The 16,307-nt window shown below is 34.9% G+C and overlaps 1 protein-coding gene across 3 annotated transcripts in view; it reads left to right on the top strand.

The window, feature by feature from the left end:
• The window catches only part of RPAP2 (RNA polymerase II associated protein 2), a 77,604-nt gene that overhangs the window by 10,250 nt on the left and 51,047 nt on the right, over nt 1–16,307 (top strand). For all 3 annotated transcript variants that reach the window (XM_032423729.1, XM_032423718.1, XM_032423709.1), the window contains 2 exons: nt 10,575–10,610; nt 12,452–13,388. In XM_032423729.1, the coding sequence (XP_032279620.1) occupies nt 10,575–10,610; nt 12,452–13,388 (973 nt within the window). The remainder of the gene's footprint in view (nt 1–10,574; nt 10,611–12,451; nt 13,389–16,307) is intronic.

The raw sequence follows: 16,307 nt of genomic DNA, 5'->3' as shown, positions 1-16,307 counted from the left end.
ATTTTTAGGAAAAAGGTATAGGAACATTTCTGGGGTTTTGCCTCTTGGGAAATGTTTAAACATTTGCAACATTTTAATTGTTGAATTTGAGAGAAAATTTATTATTGAGGGGCAAATGCCATAATCTACCTTTTCTATAAAAGGTAACAAAAATTGTTGTGTAATTGAACTGTATTACCGAATTTCAAACAGGCTTAAATGAAATAATGTCCCAAATAACTCATGTTTCATAGAGAATATTGCAACACAAGGCATGTAGTAAAAGAGTATCAATGCTAAATAACCTTAATGACGTAAATGTAATGAGACCCAAGTTAACTAAAGATCTTTGCCTAAAAAAAAGCTTATTAAAGTCTTATCTGATGCACAAGGTAATATGAAACCACTGTAGTTTGAACTAGCATCATTTGTACTGAGGGACAGTCCCTTTGTTGGCTGACACCTTTGCCTGCAGATCCAATGCTCTGGTTTAGAGTATGTCAAGGGGTGCCTGGGTGGCTCAGTTGGTTAAGCATCTGACTCTTGATTTCGGCTCAAGTCATGATCTCAGGGTTGTGAGATTGAGCACCATGCCTTGTTGGGCTCTGCACTCAGCGTGGAGTCTGCTTAAGATTGTCTCTATCCCTTCCCGCCGCCCCCCACCCGGCCTCATTCACACACTCTCTCTAAAAAAAAAAAAAAAAAAAAGATAATGTAAAACACACCACCCTATGGCCTTTGTTAAGTGAATTACACATAATGAAGACTAAATTGTTCACTATTTCTCCACCAGCCTGACTTTTTTATTTAGAGGATAAAGGATTATAGCATTGTCCAAGGTGACTGGGGACCTGAGAGCACCTTTTTCGCTAACACTTTTTTTTCTTTCTTAACATTTCTTTCAGCAGAGCTACTCATCGCCTCCTTAGTCTTATGGCAGCTACATGTTCTGTTCCTGAGCTGTTAAAACTAGTGTTTCCTTAAGTTACCCTTTGTTTCCAGTGATACCTTCTCTACTTATTAAATTTAGCCCATCCTCATATCTGCTTCAAAACCATTTACCAAATCAGCTTTTCTGTCACCTTCATATTCTTCAGATATAGTTATTGGTACTTCCTTCAGCTAATTTAAAAGTTCTTCCCTCTTTTTCCTAAAATCTTATTCTATGTTCAGAATGCCCACCTTTTCCCAGAATATGAAGCTCTGTCACTTTATATTTGTGGTTCTTGAAATTCCACTTTACCTATATGCCCTTCCCTACCTCACTAAAAAAGAGAGATGAAAATGGCCTTGGTTTCCCTAATCTATACAAATCAATTTAATTTATATTCAGTGTGTAGTATGTGCTTAGTATACGACAGGCTACCCATACCTGTACGAGCACACACACACTTATGAAACCAAATCTATGAGTTTATTTTTTTTTTTAAGATTTTATTTATTTATTTGACAGAGACACAGCGAGAGAGGGAATATAAGCAGGGGGAGTGGGAGAGGGAGAAGAGGCTTCCCGCTGAGCAGGGAGCCCGATGTGGGGCTCGATCCCAGGACCCTGGGATCATGATCTGAGCTTAACGACTGAGCCACCCAGGCGCCCCCAAATCTGTGAGTTTAAATTGAAATGTTAATGGGATGGCATAACGAGTACACAAGTGAAAGAGATTTGTACTTAATTCTAATGGGGACAAGTATTGGGGAGCCTTCAAATGCTTTTGAACAGAATTTGATCTGACATTGGTGTACAAGATGAATTAAAGAAGAAAAGATCATAAAGAGCTGAAAGGCCCTTAGACACAATTTAACCCAATATCTTTATCAAAGGAGCTCAGAAAGATTAAATGTATTTCATAAGCTAGTGATAGGTTCTGAACAATGCCAGGATTCCAGTTGATTGGAAGTAACCAGTGAGTAATCTATAAATATACAATTGTCACAATGTACATAGTGTAACTGTAGCCCTTATTTATGTATGATACTTGTCAGTATGTAGCCATATTAGTATTTTTTATATTTGCGTGCATCAGTGTTACCTTAATTTATAAATTCTTATGGGCAAGCGTTATGTTAATTTATTTCATGAATCCACTAGAGGTCACTGTGTCTTCAGAGAATGATGTTTTTAAGTGTTTTAATGATAAGAATTCTAGAATTCAGTGTTCTTTTCAAAAGCCTTTCTAGCTGGTGCACGTGTAAGCTCTACAGAAATGTGATTTTTAAAGAAAGTCTGTTCACAAATGGTATGGGGTATAACATTCAGAACCTATCTTCTTTAAAAGAAGGGGAAAAAATGTTTCTTTTAAATGGCAGCATTTAGTATTTAATGCAGAGTTATTTTTATTAACTTAAAAGTGTCATCATAATAAATTACATCACCATCATAATTAAATCATAATATTTTTTTAATTTATTTTATTATTAAATAATAATAAATCTTAAATTTTTAAAAAATAAAAGAAAATTTTAAAATCCACTCAAAGAATTGAATATTTTATCACAGTGACTTCCAAAATTTTTGAGCACCATAAGTATATTTTACATTATGATCTAATACATATAACTGAAACAAAGTTTTATTAAATTACATTTATCCTTATAACACAAAAGCCTCTGATATTTTCTGCTCTTGCTTTTTTAAAATGCTGGTAGCAACCCATTTACTTGGTTGATTCTGATCCACAGTTTTAAGAGTACTGTTTTGTTGTATCTAGCTTAGGTTTTTAGTTGTGTTCTGTCAGAAAGTGTTATCATCAACAGTAAGCCTCAGTTTCCTCATTTGCAAAGTAGAAAGTTGCATTTAACCTCTTAGTTCCCTTTAATTCTAATGTTTTACAGTTCTGGGTCAGTCACTGCCACTGTAGTGAAAATTTGCTAGATAGGAAATGTCTTATTTATAAAAGTGATGAAAATTAAAATTATCAACATAAGGCTAGGGAAAGTTATACTACTTTTAGGGAAGTCTGTCTCATTTAAGAATTTAGATTAAAAGTTACTGACTTAAATAATTTGAACTCTTCAGCCTGTAAAGTTGAAGGTTGATAAAGGATTGGATCAAAGTTTTTCAATTATGAAGAAAAACAGGAATGTTTTATAGCATGTCCAGAGCAACTTGAAGTTGACATCTTCAGGGACACCAAGATCTTGCACACTATTTGGAAATAGAATATTGAATTTGACTCAGTATAGTCTTTCTTACATTGCTGTGAAAGCTAATATAAATTTCTTCATCAGATACCAAAATACTAAAATCTGTAGTGTCTCTTAACATTTCTAAGGTATTATTTTATATCACAGAAAGCTCACTACCTCATTGGTAAATATGTATAGATAGATTTAAGAAAGATTTAGACAAATTCATGAATTCTAGCTCCATACTTCTGTTGAGGCTTTGGAGTCAGAAGGGGCCTTAGAGGTTTTCTACTCCCTCATTTTTATTATTAAGGTATGAAAAAATATCTAGAGTATATCTTTAATGTCATGGAGAATAGCAGTGCTTCTCACAAAATGTCTCCTGATGCCGTGTGAGAGACAAAACATTGACCTAGATGGACTGGGCCATGACGCAGTATGATGCTTCTTATGTTGTGAGTTAGAAATTTTTCACCCACTTGGTGGCCAGAAACAGACCACATACACTGTGTTCCTCTGAGACAGCGTGCTCATTTAGATAGTCATATAGTTACACTTAGAAATCCTGTTTTGTTTGACTGTAGGCTCTGACAAGCCTTGGAAGTTTCTTTGTAACCTAAAAAGTCAGGAGTTAAAACTAAGAAGGAAGGGCAAATGTTGAGAATCAAATTATGGTTTAAAAGATAAAATTAGGGTGAATGGTTAATGCTGACAGAGCTAAAAGCGCCATCATGTGGCCCGGAGTAGGGGATTTTCACACATGCTTCTTGGCAATAACAGTATAATCTCAGAGGTGCGGAAGCCAAAAAACCTCTGCAGAACAACTTCTGTAACCTCTTCCTGAACAGCCACTTCTGTTGCTTGGTATACAGAATAAAAACTTTCTGAAAGAGGTGGTTTTTTTTTTTTTTAAGATTTTATTTATTTGTCAGAGAGAGTACAAGCAGAGGGAGTAGCAGGCAGAGTGATAAGAGGTTTTAACATGTCTCAGATTATATTTGGAAAATTTCCACCACAGTGGGGAATTGTAGCCTGCTGCTTCTGTTGGTTTATGTTGAATACACATATTCTGACCGACAAAAACATATACATCGATACGCATACATTCACAGGTTTTTTGGCACAAGTTACTTCTAATTTTAGATTTTTTTTGCTGAAGTTACAATTAATCATCTAATTTATACTTCCATGAAAATAATATGAAATATTTATGAAGAACTAGTTTGAACATTTTCTTTAACATGATTATTTTTGTTTTTTAAGTTAATCTCATGTCAGTTAGATTGAGAATTATCTCTGGGGCAACATAAACTTTGAAGGGAAGTGCATAGAGCAAAGAGAGGCAGCACTTTTAACAAAAAGCTTTTGAATTTCATCTAAGGATAAAAAAGAAAGCAACATAACTTCATGCCTCATTCTTTCTAAAACAGCTCATAGCAAAACAAACTGAAGTTTTATATTGAACCTTTCATTTAATACCTCATTAAACTAAAATCTAATTTATTTCAGTGTCGTGTATCATTCTCCATTTTATAGACTGGGAATCAGGGAGACTGTTAAGGTTACTCATCAAGTATCTAGAAACGATGTTCCATATAGTTCTCTTTACCTGAAGTCAAAAAAATGAAACAAAGGAGAGGAAAATAGTAGCTTGTGAAGTATATTGAGTTCCTATGAGAGAGGGTAAGCAAAAGTGGCACCCTCACAACTTTGAGTCTTTTTTAGAAGTTTAATTAGGGGCAGCATGTTGTAGAAAGAGCTTGGACTTTGAAAGACCCAAATTCGAATCCTAGATTTACTAGTTAATTAGTTAACCCCTCACAGCTTCAGATTCCTCATCTGTAAAAATAAACTCGTAAGTTATTTGGGGATTAATGAAGTAATGTAAAAACCAGCTAGCAGAAAGTATGGGAAGATGAAAAAGCCCTGGGGATGGATGGTAGTGATAGTTGTACAAAAGTATGAATGTACTTAATGCCACTGAACTGTAACTAAAAATGGTTTAAATGGTAAATTTTATGTAATGTGTAGTATACCACAAAAAACCCCACCTCCCGTATGGTAGGCACTTAGTATATTCTGATTTTCCCCTTGCCTTTAGAGATTGAGTTTTCTTTTAATTGTTAATGTTTTTCCTCAAAAAATGTCATTGTAGAGCTGGATATTTATCATAAAACTACCTTAAATTATATTCATGATTTAGAATGTTTACATTTTGATTACCCTTTCATTCAGCCATACTCAGACCTATTCTTATATGGGCTATTCTGCCTCCAAGATCTTGAAATAAGAGCTTCCCGTTTCTCACCACAACCTCTATCTCATCTACAGCTATCACTCTTGAGTGTGCTTTGTGACCTCATTTTGACCTCCTATCTCTACCTTAGCTCTGTTCCAGGTTGGCCAGACCTTCATTAAATTAGCTTTCTTGAGCACTGCGGTTAGCAGTTACAGTACTGTCCTTTCAAACAATCCCAGATTCTTTCTCCCTTAACCTTCTACCATGTCTACTTTCCCAAGCTTCAGTCATCTTTTTTTTCTGTGCTTGGGTTCCTGAACTTTATTGGGTAAAGTTCTCACGCGCTTTAGATAAGCTGTCTCATTTAGCACTTTAGTGCTTTAGATAAGCTGTCTCATTTAATTCAGTCTTTAGAAGGCCCCTGGGAAATACTGTTACCCATTTCATGGATGATGGAACTGAGGCTCACAGAGGTTTAGTGACTCACCCAGGAACACTTGGCTCATATACACAGATTTGGGATTTAAACCCAGATCTCTCTGCATTCCTCTGGCCCGGTTCCAGTTTATTCTGTGTAGTCTCAATTGTGTGCTCCCATGTTTTTTCTTTGTTTCTTATTGACTATTTGACACATTCATACCTTTTCTTCTCTTCTTAAACTTTGAACCCAAACCCCAACTCATAGTAGATAATTTAACCTACTGCTTAACTGAAAGGACTGAGCACATTCAGCAGAATCTCCTTAAGCACTATTTTCTACTTATGCTCTCTCATTTCTCTGCCTCATTGCAAATACAGTACTTTCTATGTTCTTGATTCTTTTCTCACTGAGGCTTGTTTCATGATTTGTTCCTATTTTCTTCCTCTTTCAAGCTCTCCTTTCATACTGATTATTTTTCTTCTACTTTAAAAAGGGTGGGGGGGGTGGATCCTGAAAAATATCCATTAGATTTAGCATTTCTATGATCTTAGCAAGAGCCATGTCAGTAGAGTAATGCATACAGATTCCAGGAGGCAGAGGGATGATGACTGAATAGGAGATGTGGAATTGAAAACTAGTGCAGACATTAAAGAAAGCTTAAAATGAAAAATGGAGGGGGAGCTGCATGATTGAAGGAAGGGTTTGTTTGTTTTTTCTAAACATAGATTTAAGTATGATAACATCCTAAAAGGAAAGAGAAAAAAGGGAGACTTTATGGAGTAAAACCTCAGATTTAGGATTAGCTTTTATAATACAAACTGTATCAAATCTTTATAGACCCATCTGAATCCAAGGCTTTTTTTTATTCGCTCAACAAGAAGTTTTTATTTCTTCTCTAATTTTTTGTAGCAGCTCATGTATATCTCATCATACTTGCCACATATTCTCTTGAATTATATGATGCAAAATGTCAGGAGCCCTGCTGTCTTGGTTTGATTCCTGGCTTTACCATTACGAGCTATGTGACTTTGCACAAATTACTGATTCTTTCAGTACTCAAGTCTTTTTATCTGTAACATGAGGATAATAGTAGTAACTACTCATTCTTATGAGGATTAACATTTGTAAAGCTCTTAGAACAGCCATTTTCCTCCTACTAAATTGTAACATCCTTAAGAATCTGTTCTTTATATTACTTAGTATACCCAGCATAATTCATATAATAGTTCAGAATTTTATATTTGAAGGAATGATGGAATATACTCTGCTTTTGCAGGTTAGTGATTGAGTATAAGAATTCAATTGAGAATCACCGTCTACACACCCTTTCTTCCCTATAATGATACTCAGATCCCAGTGTAGGACCAAATGCCAGACAGCTGCAAGGTACTGAACCTTGATAATTTTAGCCAAGAAGACTTGGGTGGGGATGTGGGATAGGAAAAATGAGAGAACTCCAAGTGGAAGTGGGAGGATGTAGTCAACAGGCAATAAAATTCTCTGTTGTGAAAGTTAGCATATTATTTCAGCCAAAAAAGCTCTTAATGGGAGTTATAAATATCCCCTGGGGCAGTCAAAGCTAGTCACCATCCAAGTGGTGTCCTTTGCTTTGAGGAACACTAACCCAAGATAGCTTCTATGACTAGAGTTTTAGTGAGTGGAAAGAAGTAGGGTAAACAGGATAATTTGGGTGATTGGGAAAGGATATGCCTCAATGGGCTGAGGGACTAAGGAAGAAACAAAAATAGATTACATTTTTACTCTCTGGCCCATTGCCATATTTTGCCTTTCCTTGTACATTTTTTATTACTGGTTTTTGGGAATTCCTGAACTACAGGGGAATTCTCTAAAGCAGGGATTGCAAATACTGGTTTCATCCCTTGTACTTCCTGATGTGTGGTACTGAGAAGGAATTTAATGGGAAAGAATGCCTCGATCAGGTAGCAGTGCCTCCCATAACTTAAGGAGAGGATTGGTAGTTGAGCCCATTCCCTGCAATGCCTCTTACGCTTAAGATTGACCAAAGATGAATAGATTATCTAGATAATATTATATGGTTGATGTTGTGATGTTTAATTATATAGAAAAAGACTTGCAACTCTGACATTTTTTGAGTGGCAGTCTTTCAGTGTAATAACTCAAATGACCTCTGGTTCCATCTATCCATTTAGCTTCACTTTTTTTAATTAAAAGTTTTTTTGCAATATCATGGCCTTCATGGCAACCCTATTTTGTCCTTTAAATGGGATTAATACTCAATGCCTTATCTTCTCTTTCATGTACACCTAGTTTCTTATGTTTACTTTTTTTTTTTCTATTTATTAATAGACTTTATTCTTTAGAGCAATTGTAGCTTTGTGGCAAAATGGAGAAGGCAGGTAGAGAGATTTCCCATATACCCCCTACCCTCATTCATATATAACCTCCCCCATTACCAGCATCCCCCACCAAAATTGTACGTCTGTTTCCATTGATGGGCCTATATTGACACATCATTGTCACCCAAAGCCCATAGTTTACATTAGGGTTCACTCTAAGCTTTGTGTATTCTGTGGCTTTGGACAAATATATAATGACTTGTATCCACCATTACAGTATCATACAGAGTAGTTTTATAGTCCAGAAAATCCTGTGTGCTCCACTTATTCATCTCCCACCCCCCATAACCCTTGATCTTTTTACTATCTCCATAGTTTTATCTTTCCCAGAATGTCATATAGTTGGAATTACACAGTATGTAGCCTTTTCAGGCTGGCTTATTTCACTTATTAATATGCATTTAAGTTTTTCTGTGTCTTTTCCTAGCTTGATGGTGGCTCATTTCTTATTAGTGCTTAATAGTATTCTGTTCTCTGAATTTACTACAATTTATTTAACCATTCACCTACTGAAGGACATCTTGGCTGCTTCTAAGTTTTGGCAGATATGAATAGAGCTGCAATGAACATCCATGTGCAGGCTTTTGTGTAGACATAAGTTTTCATCTCCTTTGGGTAAATACTGAGGAGCAAGAGTTCTGGATTATATGGTTAGAGTATGTTTAGTTTTTAAAGAAATCACCAAACTATATTTCAAAGTGACTGTACCATTTTGCATTCCCACCAGCAAGAAATGAGAATTCTCTTGCTCCAAATGCTCACCACCATGTGATGTTGTCAGTGTTCTGGATTTTAGCTATTCTGATAAGGGTGTAGTGGTATCTCATTATTGTTTTAATTTGTATTTTGCTGATGGTATATGATGTACAGCATCTTTTCATATGCTTATTTGCCATCCTTATATCTTCTTTGGTGAGGTGTCTGTTAAGGTCTTTGACTAATTTTTATTGAGTTGTTTTCTGATTGTTGAGTTTTAGCAGTTATTTCATATTTTGGATAATAGTCTTTTGCAAATATTTTCTCCTAATCTGTGTTTTTTCTTTTTATTCTCTTAACAGTATCTTTGACAAAGCAGAAATTTTTAATTAAATGAAACCTGGCTTACCAGTTTTTTCTTTCATGGATTGTGTCTTTGGTGTCCTATGTAAAAAGTCATCTAGGTTTTCTCCTGTTATCTGTAGGAGTTCTATAGTTTTGTCTTTTATATTTTGGTCTGTGATCCATTTTGAGTTAGTTTTTGTGAAGGCTGTCAGTCTTCGTCTTGCTTCACTTTTTTTGTAATGTGAATACCCACTTGTTCCAATACCATTCTCCTTTGTATTGCTTTTGCTTCTTTGTCAAAGATCCATTGACTGTATTCATGTGGCTCTCTTTCTGGGTTCTCTGTTCTATTCCAGTGATCTATTTGTCTCTTCTTTGGCCACTACCACATTATCTTGATTACTGTAGCTTTAAAATATGTCTTGAAGTCAGATAATGTCAGTCCTCCAACTTTGTTCTTCTCCTTCAATATAGTGTTTGCTATTCGGGGTCTTTTGCCTCCCCCAAAACTTTAGACTCAATATGGTGATACCCCCAAAATAACTTGCTGGGATTTTGATTGGGATTGCATTGAATCTGTAGATCAAGTTGAAAAGAACTGACATCTTGACAATATTGAGTCTTTCTTTGATGAACATGGAATATCACTCCATTTTTTTTTTCTTCTTTGTATATTTAATCTGTTTTGTAATCTTTAGAAGGCACTTTTTCTGAGTCACTTCAGAAGTATTTTACAGAGTTTTCCTGTCCTCTTGGATTCACTTGCTATTATATTTGTTCCTTTTTATATTGGCTTTCTAAGAGCTTTTTCTTCCCCTTTTTAAATATCTATGATGCCCAGCCAAATATGATTTCTGGTATTGCATAGCAAAATTGTTCCTAGAATTAAATTAAATCACCTTATCTACAGAGTTCACATCCATAAAAAGGAAATAAAAGAGCATTATAGTACATAATCCTTGCCCTCAAGGAGTTGTAGTTTAGTTAAGAAACCACACTTAAACATATGAAAAGTAAGACATGGAGATAATAATTCTAGTATTAAGTCATAGAGGAGGACCCGATTAATATGTATTAATTGAATGGATAATACTGACTCTGGAATTTACAGAAGGAAGTGATTTACTTTAGTCAGGTTATTCAGGGAAAACTTTATTGGGCTCATGGAAATTGAACTTCTGAAGTATGAATAAATTTTGGAAAAGAGATTAATCCAGATTTCTTACAGATGAGTTTCACATTACTTCGTCCTTCAATTTTTTCTTAAAAAAACTTTAAATGAACTATTTCGTTTTAGTTATATTTTCTACTCAATATAGTTATAACAAACACTCGAAAATGTTTGCCATAAGAGTTGCCTTCAGTTTTCTATTGCTGTGTTTTGTCACAGGCATCCTGATTTTCAGCTGCTACAGGAAGGACAAAGGTATGGTTGAATCAGTATTACTTACCTTCTATATATTCATGTTAATAGAAACATTAAGAGTAAACCAGGTGATATGAGCTCTTGGACTTCCTGTGTTGATGCATTATGTAAGTGCCCATTTTAGCCCACACAAAGAAATATTTGCCTTGTACAGCTTTTTCTTTTGTGATAGTAAGATGATGTGTTTGATCTGTATGATTTATTGTACAGCTGTTCCTACCAAGGCAATCTAATTGAACCTGTTGAAATATGACACAAACACAGCTTCCATCTGAGATACTGTGCTTCTTTGTCAAATAGATTATACCAATTATATTTGTCAAAAGGTTTTTATAGTCTTATTTTATAGGATTTCAAAACTTAATATATCACTTTATATATCTATATATAATATAGATATATATATGATATATACTTAATACATCACTTAACATATTTACTAATGCTTTAGACATTTTGGAGTGTCTAAAGCATTAGTAGAAATTCGAAGTTGTGATATTTTCTAAACTCTTGTGTTGTTTGCCCAACTATAACCATCTCTCAAAACTTTTTTTTTTATCTTTTATCAGGATAAATTTTCCTGGTTATTAGTTGCTACCTTAGTACATGGAATTGAGCACATGTGAGAGATATTTATTCATACATATTTTTAATTTACAGATTTAAAGTAATATAGAAAAATATAATTACCTTAAAATTCCAAGAGAAATTATGAAATGTGAAAGTCAAATTGTTCTAATTTTTTTGAAATTATACTTACTTCAAATACAGGAAACAGTCCCATGGCTATATAGACTAGATTCTAACTAAAAAATGATAATCTAATACTGAATAAACTTGTCTTCTTTATTCCCATCCACAACCTTACTTTCAACTCTTTTTCTTTTTTTTATATTTCTTCCTAGCATGCTTCTTTTTTTTATTACTATTGCATTATTTTATTTCATTTTATTCTTTAATCATTTAAAAAAATTAATAGCCCCTTTAGGGAGCAATTTTAGGTTTACAGAAAAATTGCCTGAAAAATAGAAAGTTCCCATATACTCTCTTACCACCCCCTGCCCCCGCTTGACCCAGAATCCTTATCCTAATCTTTTAAAGTTTTGATATGTGCATTTGCTTGAAAGTAGCTGCTTATCTATCATTGCATATCTCAAGTTTGTATAGACACAGCTGATTGAAAATTGAAGGAACATAGTCAAAGGGAAAACTACTATTTTTTATTGTTAGCATTATGTTGTAACTCTGGGTTTTCAAATATATCTTTCATCAATAAATGTTAATTTGCCAACTTTATTTTCTGCTATGACTTTCTTGTGTTTTTTATTCTATCTATGGAATTGTCTGTATAACTATCAACCAGAATTGGAAAATTTTAAACATGTCTCTTTTTATCCTGTTATCTTTCAAAATCTAAGCAGAGTTTCTGTAATATGTTTTTTGGACAAAGCAAGAGTGAAGTTTTCAAAAGAAAATCTTTTTTTAAAAAGGATATATGAAATAGTCACAGAAATATAACAGGCAAAAATCAAAATAATTCATTAGGGTGGAATTATCAAAGCTTTTTTTTTCTTTTTGCTGTACTCTTTTAACACTTTTTAAATAATGGGGAGAAAAATGGAAAGAAGATGGTGGAATTATATCAAATAAGATATAGAGAAATTATAGATTTATAGTAGTCTTTGGAAATGTGTGTATATGTGTGTGTATATACATATATATGCTTATAAATAAGGCTTTGCCTAGGGAATACAAACTTTTACCTTGAAAGTTACAAAATATAAATGCTATGGGACATTTTGCTTTCCCATTTTAGTTATTTTGTTTCTTTCCTTCTACAGTGGCCATTCTGGAAAGGAAGTACAGTTATGCACTAAGGCCATTAAAGCATCAGATATTGACAATCCTGGCCATTTTGAGAAGCATTATAAATCTAGTTCTTCTAGCTCTCATGGTGATAGTAGCAGTGATAATGAGCAAGACTTTGTTTCCTCCATTCTACCAGGAAACAGACCAAATGCAACGGGTGTAAGTCCACAGCTGCACAAAAAAAGCATAATGAAAAAGAAAGCTGGTCAGAAAGCTAACTCCAAACATGAAGACAAAAAACAGACAGTAGTAGATGTCACTGAGCAGCTAGGCAATTGCAGAATAGATAGTCATGAGAAAGCTGCTGCTTGTGAACTTCCTTTACAGAAAGTAAGTACTCAGATTTCTTCAAATAGTCCTTTGCAAGAAAAATTAGAAGCTACAGAAAATTCTGAAAATAAATACAGTAGTTCAAAAATAACTCTAGTAGGTATAAGTAAGAAAAGTGCTGAGCATTTCAAGAGAAAATTTGCCAAATCAATCCAAGTTTCTAGGTCAGCCTCTAGTCTGATGCAGATGTGTCCTGAAGTTGCAAAGGCAAACTTACTTAAAGTCCTGAAGGAGACTTTGATTGAATGGAAGACAGAAGAAACTTTGAGGTTTTTGTATGGCCAGAATTACACTTCTTTGTGTCTGAAACTCTCTTCAGCCCCTCTGGTTAAAGAACAAGAACTTGATGAAGATGACATACACTCTGACCCAGATAGACATTCCCCTGCCTTGCAGGAATCTCAGTACAGCTTGGATGAGTCTTTACCTTTTAGGGCCTCAGATACAGCCATTAAACCACTGCCAAGTTATGAGAACTTGAAAAAAGAAACTGAAACATTGAATCTGAGGATAAGGGAGTTTTATAGAGGACGATATGTTTTGAGTGAAGAAACCACCAAATCACAAGACTCAGAAGAGGTATGTCTTGATGATAAGTTTTCTATGCTGCTAGCATATGGGACACTTACCATAATAAATCTTGACACAGGAGTAATTTTAAAGAGATAATTGTTAAATTTTCAGAAGGTTTGTTTGTTGATCAGTTTTTTGGTTTAAAGTACCATCTCTGGGGCCGCCTGGGTGGCTCAGATGGTTCAGCGTCTGCCTTCGGCTCAAGTCATGATGATCCCAGGGTCCTGGGATCCAGTCCCGCATTGGGCTCCCTGCTAGGCAGGGAGGCTGCTTCTCCCTCTGCCTCTGCCTCTCTCTCTCTGACTCTCATGAATAAATAAATAAAACATTTTAAAAAATAAATAAATAAAATAAAATGCCATCTCCAGAGGCACCTGGGTGGCTCAGACCATTAAGGGTCTGCCTTTAGCTCAGTTCGTGATTCCAGGGTTGTGGGATCAAGCCCCACATCCGGCTCCCTGTCCAGAGGGGAATCTGCTTGAGATTGTCTCTTTCCTTCTCCACCGTCCCTCCCCGCCGCCGCCACTTGTGTTCTCTCTCTCTCATAAATAAATAAAATCTTTTTAAAAAATGCCGTCTCCAGTATTGGCATTACAATTTTCCAAATAAGTTGAAATTTGCCCCTGGAAAATTTCATAAATGGGCAGTATTTTTCTCTAATATAGAAATAGCCTAGAATTGTGGGATAAAGTTTTCTTTAAAACCTAGTTCTTTGTAAAATATGTAGACTCTCTGAAGAGTTTTTTTTTTTTCCTACCAACAAATATTCTTTGTATTCTTGTATTTCAAATTTCTGCATGGGGTGTGTATCTTCGTATTTTATTTCCAATGGGACTATATACAGTGGAGTAGACTTAACTAGTTGAATGGTAAAATATTTATCTGTATAGTATTTGGCAAGCATGCCCATTCAAAATAATATCAATGAAAATAATATAGTAATGGAGACTTATTGGGAAATAATGGACATAAGAGAAAGTAGAAGGAGCACATCAGACCTAGATTTTATTTTATTTTATTTTATTTATTTTTTTAAGATTGTATTTATTTATTTGACAGAGAGACATAGCGAGAGAGGGAACACAAGCAGGGGGAGCGGGAGAGGGAGAAACAGGCTTCCCAGGGAGCAGGGAGCCCGATGCGGGGCTCGATCCCAGGACCCCAGGATAATGACCTGAGCCGAACGCAGACACTTAACAACTGAACCACCCAGGTGCCCCCAGATCAAGATTTTAATATTTGCTCTCTCATTTACTTAGCTGTATGAAAAGTTGGTCTCTTGAGTCTGAGTGTTCATCTGTAAATGGGACTATAAATAGCTTTCCTTGTTCAGTTGTTAAGAATTTTAAAAATAATGTATGTAAAGCATTTATCACAGTGCCTGACATACAGTTAGTACTCAGTAAATAGTAATTATCTATAGAGATTAAATGTACGTTGCTGAGATTAAGGGGGAGGGGTTCTCTCAATATTTCTCTTACCCAGGTTTGTTTTGATGTATAGCTTGAGAAATGAAGTTAATGAAGAAGACTAGGCAATAACCTTGTTTTCTAACAAAACTTTGTTATTAAAGATTTCTGAGTAAATGTGGCTCTAAATTTAAGAACACATTTGGAGGGACGCCTGGGTGGCTCAGTCGGGTAAGCGTCTGCCTTCGGCTCGGGTTATGATCTTAATGGTTCTGGGATCGAGTCCCATGTTGGGCTCCCTGCTCAGTGGGGAGTCTGCTTCTCCCTCTCACTCTGCCGCTCCCCTGCTTGTGCTCTCTCTCTCTCAAATAAATAAGATTTAAAAAAAACACACACACATTTGGAGATTTAGAAAGAGAGTGAAAGTGGAAATACAGTAAAAATTTAGAAATTTCTTGTACTTCTACAGAATGCTCCCTAGCCCAGTACTATATTTTAAATTGCTTCAATTGTATTATTATACAGTATTCATAAGTTTTATAGTAAGCTTGGAGAAACCTTGATCTCTGTCACTCAGCTGCATAAAACTACATTAATGTATCATTTGTATTATCATTTTTGTGCTATAAGCCTTAAACAAGAAAAATTACTTAAGAAAGAAAATTGACTGTTCCTCTGTTGCATAATATTTTAAAACTTTTTCATTGAAGTATTAAGTGTACAACTCACTATCACAAAAGAACACAGCCTTGTAATCATTACCCAGGCCAAGAAATTTGAGTAAAACAAAAGCCCCACTATGTCTCCTCCTAATTATTACCCCTTTCCAAAATGAATATTATAATAACATGGATGAGTTTTGCCAGTTTTGAACTGTAGTAAATTCACATAGTTTATATTCTTTGGTTTCCTGTTTATTTCATACATTGTTATGTTCATGAGTCATTTGTGTTGTTCCATGTGACTATAGTTCATTCTTTCATTGCTGCATAGTATTTCATAGAAATATGCCACAATTTATTCATATTAATGAGCATTTAGGCTTTTCAGTTTAGGGCTGTAGTGTTACGAACTTTCTTTTCTATGTCTCTAAGGTACATGTATTTCTGTTGGGTGTGTATCTAGGACTGGAATTTTTAGGTCATGATGTATGTGTATATGTGACTATATTGGATGGTGCCAGTTTTCCAAAATGGTTTTGCCAATTTTTATTCCACTACGATTGTATGAGAGTTTCCACGATTCCACATTCTTGACCAGTACTTGACATTGTTACTTTTTACCATTTCAGTGGTATTGGGTTTTGGTTATAATACATTTCTCTAATGATTAATGAATTGAGCACTGTTTCATTTGCTTTTTGACCATTTGGAATGTCACTTTTGTTAAGTGTCTTATCAAGTCTTTTTCCCATTTATCTGTTGGAATATCTAGGTATTTTTTTCTTACTGATTTTGTAGGAATTCTTTATTCAGGATTCAAATCCATTTTTAGTTGTGTGTTTTGCAAATATCAT

The sequence above is a fragment of the Phoca vitulina genome, unplaced genomic scaffold, assembly GCF_004348235.1.
Source record: "Phoca vitulina isolate PV1807 unplaced genomic scaffold, GSC_HSeal_1.0 scaffold2, whole genome shotgun sequence".
NCBI classification, from domain to species: Eukaryota; Metazoa; Chordata; class Mammalia; order Carnivora; family Phocidae; genus Phoca; species Phoca vitulina.
This window is presented reverse-complemented; position numbering and strand designations above follow the sequence as displayed.